Source organism: Cygnus olor, chromosome 19, assembly GCF_009769625.2.
Source record: "Cygnus olor isolate bCygOlo1 chromosome 19, bCygOlo1.pri.v2, whole genome shotgun sequence".
Lineage (NCBI taxonomy): Eukaryota > Metazoa > Chordata > Aves > Anseriformes > Anatidae > Cygnus > Cygnus olor.
In genome coordinates, this window is record NC_049187.1 from 8643042 (window position 1) to 8659489 (window position 16448).

At 49.6% G+C, this 16448-nt stretch overlaps 1 protein-coding gene across 3 annotated transcripts in view; it reads left to right on the top strand.

Moving 5' to 3' along the window:
• OLFM1 (olfactomedin 1) overlaps positions 1-14863 on the top strand; it is a 31666-nt gene extending 16803 nt beyond the window's left edge. For all 3 annotated transcript variants that reach the window (XM_040531054.1, XM_040531053.1, XM_040531055.1), the window contains exons 3-6: positions 1492-1647; positions 3971-4190; positions 9879-9985; positions 13114-14863. In XM_040531054.1, coding sequence (XP_040386988.1) covers positions 1492-1647; positions 3971-4190; positions 9879-9985; positions 13114-13788 — 1158 coding nt within the window. In that variant the 3' untranslated portion in view covers positions 13789-14863. The remainder of the gene's footprint in view (positions 1-1491; positions 1648-3970; positions 4191-9878; positions 9986-13113) is intronic.
• The last annotated feature ends 1585 nt before the right edge of the window (positions 14864-16448 follow it).

A 16448-nucleotide genomic window follows, 5' to 3' on the forward strand; every position in this document is an offset into this window, starting at 1 on the left:
GTACAAAATGTTTCCTCGCCGCTGGCCTTTGAAATACCAGTTGCCCATACATTTTTAATGGTTCCCTGTAATAGTTTTCTTGTCGGCGTGCATGAGCAATGGGCGTTTTGATCACTTCGGAGATGCAGACACAAAAGTTGGCATTTGACCTGCGCTGCTTTCAGCAGGCAGGCTGTGAGAGCCCGATGCACGCGGGTGTCCCACCTCTAAGGTAAGTCGCAGCAGCACCGTGTGGTCTGCTGGAGGAAACGCTGCCCTTACACCTTTCTTTCCCCATCTCAGCTTTCTGCGTTTTTGTCCCATCAGGGACAGAGTTGGAGCGGAGCTGGAGGGCTCTGGGAAGCGACTCGCAGAGATGGTTTTGGCTCACAGTTGGGTTTTGCTCAGACGTCCACAGAGGAAGAGGCTTGAACCAGGAGGCCTCTGATGCTAGGCACTGTGCAGAGCCGTGCTTGGATGCCTGATTCACTTTGAACACAGGCATCATCCCTGCTAATGCCGTCAGGGCCGGGGCATTTCCATGGGCACCGTGGCAGTGGTGGGGGCACTGCTCGTGGGATGAGCCCCAGAATGTACCAACCGTGGTACAAACACAACCCTCCCCGATGCAAAGACCTTTAATTGCACCCCTTGCTTGATGCTAAATATGTGCTTAGGTACTTGCCTAAGTCAGAGCTTCATTTGCCCTCTCATAGCCTGAAAAATGAGAAGCAAATCTCTTAGTAAGTCAGAGGACAGCCAGCCTTCCAAATCGGGTCATTCAAGCTATCATTTCACCCCGTTCCTTACACCTCCGCCACAAGCAGCTTTTTCTCACGAGGAGCCCGGCCAAGCCTTGCATCATTCCTTCGGCAGGGCCAGATGGGCACACGGGGGGATGCAGGAAAGCGCCCGGCACAGCACCCACCCGCAGGGCAGGGATGCACCCGTTATTCCCCAGCTCCGGGACGCCCTCACCTCTAGCTGTTCGTTGTGGCAGACGCTGCATAAACCGTAGGGCTGTTTGGGTAACCGAGTTTTACTAGCTGGGAGGAAAGTTTGCACTTAGGCAATCAGTGTCACTTACATGCATGAAGAAATGATAACGTGCATCTCAGCAGAGGCGTTTCTCAGAGTCAGATGTGCTCCTGTTAAACTAATAGGCTCTCCTTGTGCAGCAGCAGGCGTCGGGTGCTCTTCCAGACCGAAAGAGGCCGTTACCACTAATGCATCTCATACTTGACTACAGCCCTCATTTGCACGCGGGATCGCTGAGTTATTCTCTGCAGCACGGCAGAATAAACGTTTATGAAACCACTTTGCTCTGGTTTGGAGCGTGGGGTCATAATACGAGGAGATGCTGTTGATTAGCCAGTAAATAATGCATCTGCTGATTGCCCTTTAGCTTTGTTGACTCGGGGAAAATGTCAGCATCTGCATTCGGCCGCGAGCAGTGCTGCCCTGCTGCTGAATATGTGCCTTGTGCGTGACAAGTCCCTTCTCGTTTGACAGGTGCAAAACATGTCCCAGTCGATAGAGGTGTTGGACAGGCGGACTCAGAGAGACCTACAGTACGTGGAGAAGATGGAAAACCAGATGAGGGGACTGGAATCCAAATTCAAGCAAGTGGAAGAAAGCCACAAGCAGCACCTGGCAAGGCAGTTTAAGGTAGGTGTGCTTTCCAATCCGCTAACCGAGCCGTGGCCAGAGATGCTGCGGGGCGCGCACTGTGTCCCCAGCCCTGCTTCACTGTGCTCGTGGCCACCCAGCCACCCTCCTGTCCAAAGCAGGGCCAGATCCAGGTTGTAGGATTGCTTCCTCTGCCACAGAGCGTTTTTCTGCAGGGTAAAAGCCTGAATCCCCAAGTTCCCACACCCACAGGCTGGCGGTGCCCCAACAAGGCTGGGCTCCGTGCTGGGAGACCCTGGGCAGGATGAGGCCAGGCAGAGCTGGGGCTTCCTCCCGTCCCCATCCCCACCCCTGCCCGGCTCCAGTTCCCCTTGGGAAGAGCCACGAGCAGAGGCTTTGTGTTCATTTCTCTACACACCAGGCTCTCGCCCCTTCACTGCCCTCCTTGGCGGGGTTGCATCAGTGGGGCAATCAGTCAAGCAAACAACCCCCCCAAAAAATCAGTGTTTTTCACTGATTCACAAATTCAGCTGTCATCAGGCTGGCAAACTGAGCACCTTCAGGGGTGCGAATGTCCAGTTTTGAATAAGGATGTTGGCAGCAGAGCCAGCGCCTTCTGGTCAGTGATGTGCCTTTTGTCCTGATGTCACGCAAATTAGGAGGAAAAAATGGCCATTTAAATGAGGCTGCCAATGCAGCAACTTTCAAGAACGTGACTGAGACCAAATGAAATTGCCCAAAAGAGACTGCCAGTACTATTTGTAATGTTACACTTCAGTAATATATTGGATTATGAATTAAGCACAAATTGGGAAGATTTCTAGTGAAATCTGGGGACAGGTCCCATTGATCCCCATCCTGCTGCCCAGCTGACTGGTGTTTTAAACCAGATATTTCTTAATCGATACGTTAAATGCTGAAATACCAAGATTATGTGATAAAAAGCTGGGAAGAAAGCTCTTAAAACTTTCCACCAGCTCTGCCTCCTCCACTCCACATCTCCAGGACCCTGTTTAGCTCTGCAGCCAGGATGCCAGGCCCATCTCTCTGAGTGGAGCAAGAGTTCTTTTTTTTGTTTGTTCTTCTCCATTCAGATGAGTTTAATGCTCCCCAGCGCCTGCCAGGGAACTTGCACCAGGTAGCACGAGCCACTAAGAAAATAAACAAACAAATTCCCCACATGCAAACCACAGGAGGGAAAGCCTTTTGACTTAAATAGGAGGCAAAGAAACGAGGCTGGGGGCCAGTTTCTGATGCTGTCCACCCCGGAGCTGCTTCACCAGGCAGGCAGAGGTCACAGGCTGAGCCTGCGCCTGCGCTGCTCTGGCTGGTGTAAGCTGCGCCAGGTATACCCTGTACACTGACATGCTTCATTAACGGGTAGGTGCATGCATATTTATGTCTACTCATTAGCTGCTGGAGCAAAGCGTCCTTAACAAAATGCTGCATACTGTGCCTTTAAACAAGGCCTTCATTTAATTAAAAACAAAAAACAAAAACAAGCCATTGTTGCAGCAAAATAAATTTGGTAATGACTTGGATTTTTGTGTTCTTCATAGCAGGCCTGAAAACAGTAAGGAATTTTTGTGTGATTTGCTGCCAAAGCATCATTTTAAATAACAGCCACAGCATTTTGTTTCTGCTAATGCCAGCGTTAAAATATGAGTGGTTTGGAGATCTTGTGTTGTTTTTTGTTTTGTTTTGTTTTGTTTTCTCTTTAGTTCCGTATTTGTCTATGAATGGCTATCTATATAAGGCAGGTTAGTGAGCTAGATCCTCAACAGTATTTCATTTTCTTGCTTACAGGGCTAACTTAAAAGCAAGTTTTTTCAATGCTGCAGTGACTGAAGAAGCAGTTCACTCCCATGTAACCATGAAAAGAGGGCCACAGAGCATTTTGCACCATGCATTTATTTTTTTGATTATTTTCCAAATTAGCACCATATCTCACTAAGGAACCTTGAACCACACAACCGAGATCTTCCTTTGCATGCAATTGTAGATGCATTTCATGAATAGTTTGAAACCCTTGTCAATGCATATATATTATTTTATTTTATTTTTTGGAAAGAAAAAAAAAAAAAGAACTCTTTGTGTATGTGATCTGAAGCATGTAACCCTAAGATGTTGCATTCTAAAAATGACAAATAAAGGCCTTTCCCAAATATTTTGGTGTTCTGCAGCCTGTTTAATATGTTCTTTCCAATACATCATTTGGACCAAAATAATAATTTAAATAATTTTAATGATAATAATTTTGGGATATGAACATTGCACTCACGTAGGAAGCAACCAGGTCAAGGCAGAGTGTTGCAGATTTTTGCACGCATAGCACTGAACCAAGCTTATTTTAACCTTGCAGGCAATAAAAGCGAAAATGGAGGAACTTAGGCCTTTGATACCAGTGTTGGAAGAGTACAAAGCCGATGCAAAATTGGTATTGCAGTTTAAAGAGGAGGTCCAGAATCTGACGTCAGTTCTAAACGAACTCCAGGAAGAGATTGGCGCCTATGACTACGAAGAGCTTCAGAACAGAGTGTCAAATCTTGAAGAAAGGCTTCGTGCATGCATGCAAAAATTAGGTAGGCTCAGAACAACATGGTGGCACTGGCTAAACACCATCGATGTTAAAACACATGTCACGTCTGCAGACAGAGATGCTAGACCGGACATCTCCCGGTGCCTCGCCTGGCTGCGAGAGGAGCTCGCCCGGCCAGGCTCGATCCTGCAACTACCTGCGCTATAAGTAGCATCCGTCCTGGGAGTAGTCCTGCTGAGGATTACTTGCACGACTGATGTTGCTCATGGTGCAAGTGCTTCAGGATCAGGCCCGTAAGTAGGCATGTGACTCTTTGCAGCATTTGCATAAGCGGGCGGTGAAATGCGGCGACACGCGGCCTCTTAAACAACGCTTATGCACAGCAAACACATGCACCCGTTCTGCTTACGCATCGGTGTCCAACCCGTTTGCTAACTGGACCTGGCACATTAGCAAATGTCTCTGCACCCCGCTTAAGCAGCGAGCGTGCAGGTGGGGACCCAGTTTTCCTTTTTCCTTTTTCCTTTTGCATCTTGCAAACCACTGTCGAGAAGAGCATGATGATGTAGCTGGTGCGGGCTCGCGTTTGGTGCGGACTGTGCAGGATGGGACCCCTCCCCGCCTCCTCCCTCCCCAAAAGATCCGGGAACCCCTTGGGTCATAGCAGTGCTAGCACCAGGGAGATGCCCCCGAGCCCTTCGGATGGCTTTGGCTGCCCAAGCCCCTCCCCGACACCCGAGGGGTCCCGGCTGTAGCCGAAATCCGCGTCCTGCCCCCGGGCAGGGGGGAAGGAGGGTGCTGCCTCCCGCCGCTGCAGGGCTCCCTGCCGCTCGTTGGCTTGATTTAATTTCTCCTTACATTATTGACTTTCTCGTTAAGCAATTTAGGTAATCTAAACACATTAACTGCTCTGCAGTCTATTTTGGTAGCACATATGAAATTACACTCTCAGGTAACTTCAAGAAAGAGCTGATCTCTTCTCAGAACTGTGTACCCTTGGCAAGGTAACGTTTCCTTTCTCTCGTGCCTCTGCTGCTGGAATTGCTTTTGCTTGTTTCTACACGCCTCCACGCCCCTGCAAGCAGCCTCCTCCCTGCGTTTCCCCTTTTCAGCTACCTCGCCAGTGAAATTTTGGAGGGTAGGGCTGGGTTTGGTTGGGGGAGATGGTGCCAAGGATCCACTTGCTGCATCTGTAGCCTTCAGCCCATCTCCTGAGGAATAGGAGAAGCTGCCGCTGATGGGTAGGGAGAACAGCAGCAGGACCAGGGATTTGAATCTGGGCTGTGCAATTGCCTTCCTAAGGCCAGGTCTTTAGATAAATCCCTCACAGCCCCTCTCCAGTGGGCTTTGCTGGAGCTACCCAGCCCAGGCTAGCTCCACCAGAGACAGGGATGTTGTGATGATCCTCCTGCAGACCCTGGGCAGACTTTAAGAAACAACTCCCAGACCATTCAGGGCTTCAAAATAACCGAGTTTGAACTTGCACCATTAGCCCCTTCTGCTCTGGGCCATGTTGTCCTGGCTCATTGTGTCCCCCGATGCTCAATTCTTCCAGCTGGGACATCCGGCCAGGTCACCAGCCCAGCTAAGACTGAGGCAGGTGGGGTGCTGAGATCTTGTGGGCAACCTTTTCTAGAAAGTTTGGGGATTTTTTTTGTATATTTCTTTGAGGTTTTATTTAGGCATTCTGGCTTTGCCCCTTCTTTTTTCCCCTGCCTGTCTGCTCCCTCTGTGTCCGTGCTGTCCAGGGCAGCTTTTGTGCCTTGGGGCTTTGCAGCCCCCCCGGCTGCTCATGGAGACCAGTGCTGAGTCTTGCAAGGGTGCACCCGGGAGCATTTGCTGCTTGCCCGGGAGGGTGATTTATTTGGTCATTTAGCAGCAAACAGCACAGACTGAATTTCCAATGTTGTTTATCACTCCAGAGTGTAAACCAGTGAAAATGGTAGTTAATTGAGTTAAATTCAGGTAACAACCTTACAGACACTTTGCTGGCACACGATGAGACCCTGTTTGCTGAGGATTGTTGTTTGCTGCAAATTATCTGCTCAGAGGGATGCGCTGGAGTCTCAAGTAGCCTGTTTTAGCTTAAATTTGTTCCTGCATGGGCCAGCAGCACTGCTCACCTGGTGTGTGTTGGCCTGCTAGAGCTCAGGATACAGCTCAGAGCACCAAAAACAGGACCGGGGAGCACAGGACAAGGGAGGCAGAGGGGATGTGCTGTGCTCCTGTCCCGTTCGCCTCTCCTTATCCTCCAGGTAGCACTGATGCTCAACAGTGCAGCGGCATTTTCTTTAGACAACGTCCTTTTTGTATTTTGGGTTTCTTAAGCATTATTGATGGATCAATAGTGAAAACACTTCTTGACCCTGGCATGTGTGTGAAGGGAAAAAGAAATCAATAATGGCACGTTCAATCTGTTATTCTATTTACATTCTTAAAGATCACTATTTATATTGGGATCTTAACGTTTCCATTAATGCTCCTGAGAGGAGTCTTCAAACAGGGGAAAGGCTGTCATTCCTCGAGTCAAAGGGGAATTTAATTCGTCTGCACTCCACAGGTCGTGTTTGCTGGTGGCATGAGCCTTCCCCAGCTCCTGCAAAAAATCCCAGCCCACAATCCTGGTGCAGAGATGGGGAAGAGCAAGCATGTCCTCCCTTTTTGGAGAAGCAGGGTCCTGCCAGCCTGTCCCAAGTGTGTTTGGGTTTGGGGGCTCCTGGCTGGGCAGGAACAGCCCGAGTGCAGTGCGAGGCAGCGCTGGTGGCGGTGCGGTGGCTGCGTTGGTGGAGAAATTGCTCCTGAGCTGCTAAACGTCACTGGGGGGCTGGAGCTTAGGAAAAAGATGGAGCGGGGGTGTGAGCATCCTGGGAGGATGGCGGTGCTCATTGTAACTGGCTGGAAGTGTGTCTGCTGCTGCTGGAAAATTCCTGGTGTAGGTAGAGGAAGGGGATGTGCGTGGTGGCGGCATCTCCTTGCTGCTCTCTGGGGTTGCAGGAAGGAGTCCTGGACAGTCGTCCTGGGAGAGGCTGATCTGTGCTGATGCCCAGGGACGGGGACACGCAGACCCCCGTGGGCCCCAAATAGTTCTGGGGAAAATGGAGTGAAAACAAACCCTCCATGACTGCCCCCAAGCCCCTTGGTCACAGGCTTCCCCCGCGTTGTGCACTCAGGCACGGCCACCAGAACGCGCTTCCCTCCTGCACATTCATCCCTGAGTGACTGGAGATGCTTGTAGCATTTCGGCATCAAAAAGGGTCCCAGAAGGAAAATAAGCAGTGAGCGCAGCCTTTGCCTTTCTTGTGTTTAATGAAATATTGGAGATGGTCTGGGAGCCGTACGAGAACACTGCAGAGCGCAGTGGAAGCAGCAGGGCTGTAAGCAGGACCCTCGCCCCAAGCTCAGGACCACAGGGCTGGTAACCCCATGAGAGCTGCGTGGACCTAGCTCACCGGGGGCCAGGAAGCACTTGGCTCCAGGATCCTTTTCAAACTTTCTCTCTTGTATAAGTTCCTCTCGTAGATTTACTCTGAGACAGAAAACACCTCGCCCTGCGTAAGACCAGCCCTCTTGCACTGCTGAAGAGCTGTTGTGAATGTGCCTCCAGCTAAACGTGTATGAGATGTAGCCTCACTACGTTCAAACAACACTAGTTTACCCTTGTCAGCTGCTGCTGCTTTTTTCCTTTTTTTTTTTCCTTTTTTTTTTTTTGATCAATGAGCTTTTATACAACCTTTCTCTCCAGGGAAATGGAAGGAAAGAGATAAAGTGACAGCAATGTAGGGCGGTGATAAAGGAAGGCAGCATTGAGCAGATCTGTGATTAGAGGAAGGCTGGTCCTCTGCAATGGGAATTTACCAGACATTAAGCATTCATTATTTTAACCCATTGCATCCCTTTGTCAATACCTTGCTCTCCGCCTGATCGGAGAGGCTTTGAATGCATCAGCCAGGCAGAAGGACAAATTCCCCCTGCCATGGCTCGGTGAGGCCAGGGAAGCTCTCTGCTTTTTGGTGGGAGATCTCTTAACTGCTTGGTGTCTGAAGGCTGTGGCGAGACTGATGGTCCCCATGGCCATGTCATGCTGGTGCAGAACAGGCAAATCTTCATCTGTTTTATGTCCCAGGCTAAGGTGGCCCCTTTGCCCTGCATCTCGGAGCTGCGGTATGTGGATGTGTCCCGTGGCCACAACTGGGAGCCCAGGGGGCTGATGAGACCAGGTTGAGGAGAAGGGCAGCTGGTGGGTAGTGCAGAGCTCCTGGGGCACGTACTTGGTGACCGAGCAGAAGGACCCTGTCCTGAGCTGGCCCAGCTCCCCGTGCCTTTCAGCAGCACCCTGCGGGCTCCCACCTGCTGGCCCAGCCCCGGACATCCCAACCCAGCACCTGGAGCATCCTCTCCAGCCCAGCACCGTGACCTTCCCCTTCCTCAGCACCCCAGGGGCATCCTCATCCCAGGGGAGAAAACAGAAACACCTGGTGAACTTCAGGGGCCGGTGTCCCCTTGCACCACTGACCTTGGCAGGAGATGCTGCCGCCAGTCTGGGAATGTGTCCGGATTTTAAATGCCTGCTCCCGTAGCAACAGAGCCTTCAGCACCGGTTGCAGCCCCTCCTGCCGCATCCAGCTTGGTCTCTTTGCTTGTCATTACGTCGTGCACATATGCTGAAATGCTGGCGTTTTGGGAGACCGGAATGGCAGCTTGGCTGAAACGTGGGGATATCGATGTAAAGATTTGGTGTAGGGCTGCCTGCGATGCTGAGGCTGTACCGTTGCGGACATCTACTCGTGGGTGTCCCAAAAGGGACACTGGGTTCAGTGCCAGGGGACAGATAGGTGGAAGGAAAATTAGCTGCCATGGGCTGCCAGCATGGCAGGCTCACAGGGGAGAGGTGCTGCTGCCTCACCTGGTATTTATAGCTTAAAAACGCAGCCAGGCGCTTAGCTGGACTTGCAGATGTGCTGACATTACGTTCAGGGGCATGAAACCAACAGGGTGAAGTGCTTCAAAACCCGGCCCTTCATTCTGAGCCCCGGGGTGCTGTGTGGGTGCACGTCCCCATCAGGGCAATGCTGAGGCTGGGCCCCGGGAGGCTCCTGCACAGCCTCCGTCCTCTGCTGCACCCAACGTCCCCTCCTGGGGCCAGCAGGGTGGCCATGGGGGGCTGGTGGTCTCAGGTGTCTCCTGAGCGAGCAGACATGGCAGAGAGCAGAGAAGGTGGCTGCTAGAAGCTGGTAAATGCTCTTCGCAAGGAAGAGATTTATATTGCCTATAATTTCCCACTTTTTTTTTTCTTCTCCCCTGCATAACCTGTAACAAATGCACTTTTCCAGCAGGGCTGGAATAGACACGTCTGTCTTTTTATCTTGGCTGCACCCACTCTATTACGGCAGAAATGAGCAGAGCTATTCAGCTAATTTCTCCACCTGGCTGCTCGACCCTGGCTAACTCTTCTCATTTCCCATTCGAGCAGCGTGGCTGCTTCAGGAAAGCTTGTTTTCTTGGGGCAACGTGATAAGGACACTTGTTATTAAGAGGCATGAAACAAGCAAAAGCAGCCGGCAGTTGTTCTCAGCCTAATTACCTCTAATTAAGTAAAAACCAGCTTCCCATCAGCGGGGCACAGCACCCTGTGCTGGGGCCTGGCAGGCAGAGACCCGCCGCGAGAAGGCACGGGCCCAGGCCGCGGAGGGTGTTGGAAATGGTGCTCACCAGCCTTGCACTCTTTTTCCAGCTTGTGGCAAGCTGACAGGAATCAGTGACCCCATCACAATTAAAACCTCGGGCTCCCGGTTCGGATCGTGGATGACGGACCCGCTCGCCCCAGAGGGAGAGAACAAGGTAAGAGCGCGGCGGCGACATCCCCGTGGTCCCCCCTCCACTGAATCCATGGAAAGCTCCTTAAATCCCAGCACCAAAGCCCTGGTAGTGCCCCATGGTGCCTAATCCTTCTCGTGGAGCTCTGCTGACCTCGGCTGAGGGTGGGGAAGGGCAGGAGGACGAGGGGGGAGCAGCCCCATGCTGTGGTCCCTTCCCAGGGCAGGTGAACCTCACTGTGGCCGCCGTGTGCTTGGTCTCGGACGTGTCACCAAATCTGGGGATGGAAAATCAAATATTGGGTTTCTTGTCTGGATTTGGCAGCCTGGAGGGAGCTGGGGAAGAGCGGAGGGGCCCATGGTGCTGGCCCCTGCTGCTTTTCTGCTGCCTGTGTCCCCAGTACTGTCATCAAACTCCATTTGTCCTCTGTCCTCCACCTGCAATGTTGTGAGGATTTAACTGACTGCAGCCAGAGAGAGATTCGTTTTGCTTTGTTTTGGTCTTTTTTTTTTTTTTTCCTTTTTTTTTCATTCAGACCGTTCAATTTTGATCCCAAAGAGGTAGGAGGCCAATAACTGGCTGAAAATCAATCCAGGCTTCCCATGACTGATGGAATGGAAAATATCTCGAGTGTTTGCTGAGGATTTGCAGGCAGCAAAACAAAACAGAAACCACAGACCTTGGCTGCATGGCAATTCCCTCCTGCGTGAAGCAGCCTTCATCAAAAGATAAAGGCGCTGGCAAGGGCTGTGTCGGGGCGGCTATTTTGGGAGCTTGCCCTGCGATCGGCTTTCTGTAGCTAAGAGCGCACGAGGGATGCTCTGCAGAAGCCACCGCTGGGGGTGGCTCTGTGTGCTTGGAGGTGTGCAGCGATGAAGCAACAGTGACTTGGGATGTCGGGCTAGTTCCTTCCAGCAGCCAGCTTGGCTCCCCACTATAATACCTCTTTATTTTGCAATTATTAAACAAAGCATCACCCCATGAAGATCCTAATTTGGAAGTAGAACGGGAAGGTTTTACCCACATCAAACACAGTTTTCCTCATCAGAAGGGACAGACTTGTCCCCTTCAGGCTGTGTCTGCTGCATCCTTTAGCACTAACAGGGTTAGGCATGATTTATACATCTGTAAAGGGAGAGTTGGGTTGCAGCTGAAGTACATTAATTACGTGCTAAAGATCTTCCCATGTCTTCAGAGAGTCTTATCTCAAAATGGATTTTTTTTTTTTTTTGCCCATGTCTTTTTCTGCAGTGTGTTTTTGTTGTGAGAGTACATAAGCAGTTTTCTCTGGACTGTATCTCAAGCTTCACAAGCGTGTGTGTGTATAATACATAAATCTACTGCGAAGTTTATTACAAACACAATCACCCAAGTGAACTTCATTGGCTACCTGGCGGAGTGGGAAACCGGTGATGGGGAGACACTGGCACTTTATCATATCCATCTTCCCTCGCCAGGCCCCGGGAGGTGTTTGGTGGTTTTCATGGTCATTTGTTCGTGTCATGAAATCGTTGAACACAACCAGGCACAATTGCAAGTCTCGCAGGAGCGGCAAGACAGCAGGTGGATGCTGAGCGCCGGGATTGATGTGTATAGGCAGGACAGTGCGGAGAAGGCTGCTCAGAGCCAGCCGGCACGACGAGGCACGGCTACTGATCAATCTCTGCTTCTCCAAAGCACGAAATGTCGTTGGATCCTGCCACCTTGCAGCACCAGCCTGATAACAGGGTCTGCTCTTGTGGTCTTCTCTTTGTCTCTCCAAAAACTGAGCACAATGCATTGACACGTGGAATTATTTAATGCCAAATAATGAAACGGGAGCAGCAGAGATACAGTCAGTTTTCAAGATTTTTTGTAATTTCTCAAGCTATTTAGTTGAATGCAGACTTTTCATTAACCAAAGAGTGCTCTCCAGCACCATGTCCAACAGCAGAAGCTTTCCCAGGCTGCAGGTACTTCTCTGCCGTGGGCTCGGGGACATGTGTGGTTTTCTTCTGGTGCTTTGACAGCCATCCTCAAGCATACAGCAGACGTGTGAAGACCAGAGCAATTTGCCACAGGATTATTCTCTACCTCTGCAGTGTTTCTGGGAGGGAGGCCTGAAGTTTCCTACAAAGTTTTTGCAGACCTCACTTGGCCTTTCAAATACAGCAGCCCAAACATGTATGCACACACAGGCATGTGTAAATGTTTGTCTGCTGCTCTAATGGACCCTGGAGACAGCTGTACTGAGGCTCTGGTATGATCAGATTTTGCAAGGTGTTTGCAAAGGGAGCGTGCACTACAACATTACCCAAATCTGCATCCTTAAAGGCATTCCCCACTGCTATTTCATTTACCTCTTTACCTTCCTAAACGTTTTTTATAGAAAGCAGCTATCTCGTCTTTAGGCAGCAAAGGCATAAAGGGATGTCACTCACTGGATGGATATTTCTTCTTTCTTCTTTGCCTCTGAATTGATTTCAAATGATGAAAGCTTTTGCTTTTCTTTCTTTTTTTTTCTTTTTGTTTTATTTAAGAAGTCTAGACACTGTCCCCAGTGAACCGGTGTTTAAGTCATGGTCTAAAATCTCTCCCCCATCTCCTGATAGCAAGATTTTGATGTCTTTGTCTTTTGTATTTCAGCAGCCTCGGTGTAAGCTTTTGATGCAGAAGTGTATGATTTTTAAACCAATATGGACTTTGCCTGCATTTCCCTGACAATGAGCGATTACATTCATTGCTTCTGCATGCCAAATTAACGGAGCTTTGCACAGCAGCTGCTATAACTTACTGAGTGCAATTGTGATGGGGCTTAGAGGCAGCATCAATGTAATGTGCTGGGTTTAGCCAGAGAAAGATGCTGATTGCCCTCTGGAAGGACAGTGCCAGCCCCCGGGGAGATGCTGGCTTACCTCTGGGAAAGCTTCACTCTTCACTTGATTTCTTGGCTGATTTGGGGTGGCAGCCTGGGGTTTATTTCTGGGCACAGGTGACAGGCTTTGGGCACGTGGTTTTCCAGTGGGTGGCTCGATGAAGCTGGCCTCCTCGCAGATTTAGCACCCAGCTCATTTTCTAGGGAGATGTGCGAAGGTGAAGAACCTCTCCCTGGTGGAGGGCTCGGGCGACTCTCTGCTCTTTCCTAACCCCACCTTTTTCTGTTGCTCGCCCAGGTCTGGTACATGGACAGCTACCACAACAACCGCTTCGTCCGCGAATACAAATCCATGGCAGATTTCATGAATACTGACAACTTTACCTCTCACCGTCTCCCTCACCCATGGTCAGGCACCGGTCAAGTGGTCTACAACGGCTCTATCTATTTCAATAAATACCAAAGCCACATAATTATCAGGTTTGACTTGAAAACAGAGACCATTCTCAAGACTCGCAGCCTGGATTATGCCGGCTACAACAACATGTACCACTACGCCTGGGGCGGCCACTCGGACATTGACCTCATGGTGGACGAGAACGGGCTGTGGGCTGTCTACGCCACCAACCAGAATGCGGGCAACATCGTCATCAGCAAGCTGGACCCCAACACCCTGCAGAGCCTCCAGACCTGGAACACCAGCTACCCGAAACGCAGCGCCGGGGAGGCCTTCATCATCTGCGGCACGCTCTACGTCACCAACGGCTACTCGGGAGGCACCAAGGTGCACTACGCCTACCAGACCAACGCCTCCACCTACGAGTACATCGACATCCCGTTCCAAAACAAGTACTCGCACATTTCCATGTTGGACTACAACCCCAAGGATCGGGCCCTCTATGCCTGGAACAACGGGCACCAAATACTTTACAATGTCACCCTCTTCCACGTCATCAGGTCTGATGAGTTGTAGTCCATCCTTGTTTAGAAACTGATTTAGAAAAAAAAAATTAAAAAAAGGAAAAAAGGGAGAAACGAATTAAAAAGAAATACTAATATCGAGGAAACACACTTTAAATAAGTAAATAAATAAACAGCTGCCAAAATTAAGACCAACGTCATGGAGGATTATTCAGCATAAACCTGACAGATCAGCATTACCTCTACATTTCTAGAAGTCTGGCCCTGTGTTATAGACTCACGACTAACCATGTACTTGCAGCTGGAACTGCACCTGAAGAACCACTTAAGTTTGGGGTTTTGTTTTGTTTCTGTTCCGATAGCAAATCTATAGTACATACTAAAGCAGTAAGGCAATGACTGTTGGAAGTTTATCTTTGGGAGACTCGCTCTCTTCTGTGTGTGGGTTGCATGGACATTTCCAACATCACGGTCAGCTGTGATGGATGTGTGATTTGTATTTCTAAGCAGAAAAGCTGACCCGTGAGGAGCTCTCGCTGTCTGAACAAGACCTATCACAGGTTAGTTTTATTCGCCTTCCATTGCAGCTACTGTCTCTCAACTGTGTTCTTGTCACTTAGATTAACTGTGCTGAGACCCGAAGTAGCTCATGGATCTGTGTCTTAGTAACTATTAAACACGATGGTTTAAGTATGTATTATGAACAAGTTGTTGTACCCATATTGTTTGAACTTATGTATTCAGCAAATATATTGTATAATGTATGTCTGTTATTTACCAGAGGTGGCAAAACTTTGTATGTCCAGTTTATGCAATGAATGTTGTAAATGCAATGATGTAGTTTGGATTAATAAATGATGGTTTTGTTTCTAAAAGAAAAAAAAAATCAGTGTTCACCCTTATACACAGATAACCAATTTCATGTTGATAATTACAAGAATATTCTCTTACTGTTATAATATCTACATAGCATTATGGTGGTTGGAAATCGCTTCCGTGGAAATTCTGTGGCATCAGATTTCCATGGAAAGCTCTGTTTATGGAAGTGTGAAGGTAATTTTTTTTAAGAGGAAAACTTTGTACTATCCACAGTTATCTAAGGAACAATAAAAATATTAGGAGACTTCCCTGCTTTGGTCATTGCGTGTTCTGTGTACGAGTGGCCAGGCGCATGGGGGCAGGATACAGGAAGTATTGTGGGGTTTGGGGTGATGGTTGAGCAACCGTCCTGACTTTCTTTATGTCTGGAGTCAAGTACTACCTGATGCCCAGCTGCGGCTGGGAAGCAGAGGCTGGAGGCTTTGGCTCTCTCCTCTGCAGGACTCTCCTCGAGCTGCCTGGTGCAACTGGGTCATTTTCCTTCTCAGGCACTTAGAGCGCTTCTCATCATGATCTTGCTAGTCTCTGCACCAGTAAAAGTCTTCCATCTCATGCAGCCAGCACTGTAATGCTTATTATAACAAGCAACAGTTGCTGCTGGGGCCTGAGCACTCCACACAATCATTCATCCTGTTTTTGCCAAGGCGGAGACCTCACGGTGTTGCAGACTGCTGCAGTACGGCAGCACGCACCTCGAGATGATCCAGGGCGTTTTTCCAGCTGAACACTCCTAAAGCTTTTAATATTTGGAGCTGAGGATGCCGGATGCTAACGTGCTCATCTCAAGCACCTTTAATAAATCCCATGCGTCCCTGCTATCCCCTCACACGTTTCTACCTTGTGCTCTCCCCACGGGCAGGGCTCTTTCTACCAGGAACCCTGCACCAAGTCGGGTCACTGCTGCCATTGCCCTGGGTCCCTGCAGGTGCCTGCAGGCAGAACAATGATTAGAATGCTCCCACACTGCATGGGGAAAGGGGAAGGCCTCATCCTGCCTTCGCTGCCCAGCCAAGGAGCCCCTGTGCTACAGCTCACGTGCAGCTGGTGTTCTTGGGAGCCCTGCAAACAGTGCAAAGGTGCTGTTAGACCATTGCCTCTTTTTCTGAGCAGCCTATTTTCAGCTAAGTGGTATGTGAACAGCTACGCTTGCTGCTGAGGTTCAGCCTTCAAACTCAGCGGACTGGAGTGTTCGGGCCCTTGGAAGGAGAGAGGCTCACCGATGTCAGGAAATGGAATATAAGCAATAGGTGATTGCTGCTAATTGCGTGTGTGGATTTCAACCTCTCGGCCTTTGCAGAAGGTCCCTGCTGACCTCTTCAGCAGGAGGAGAGGGGAAAGAAAGATAAAAAAAAAAAAAAAAAAAAAAAGGCATTAAGTGGTTCCCAGAGCTGGATTAAACCGTGAGCAATGAATGATCCTCCATGTGCGGATGTCTGAGCCAGTTACATGGGTTTGAGATACTGCCCTGTGTCAGCACTGCTCCTCTTACTGAGATGTTGGCTGTATCCAGAATGGGAACATCTCTGAGGACTCGTTTCTCTACTACAAACTATGGCTCTAGTGCACTGGACCACCACATTTGTGGAGATCTTCAATATACAGCAGTGGTTTCCCCTCCAAGAAGCTAGAAAGGGGGATAGACCCACAGTGTACTTGGCAGCAATATTGATTTTCAGTGTACAAGAGAAATCTGTTAAGCCAAAAATCCTTTAAGGCACCTACACTCACTTCTACTTAACAAATGCATTTCTTCAGTGCAAATTAACTTAAAGGGAGCACAGCATGTTTATAATTTTTAGAGCTGGATGCAGCAGCTGCAGGACTCAGTGGGGC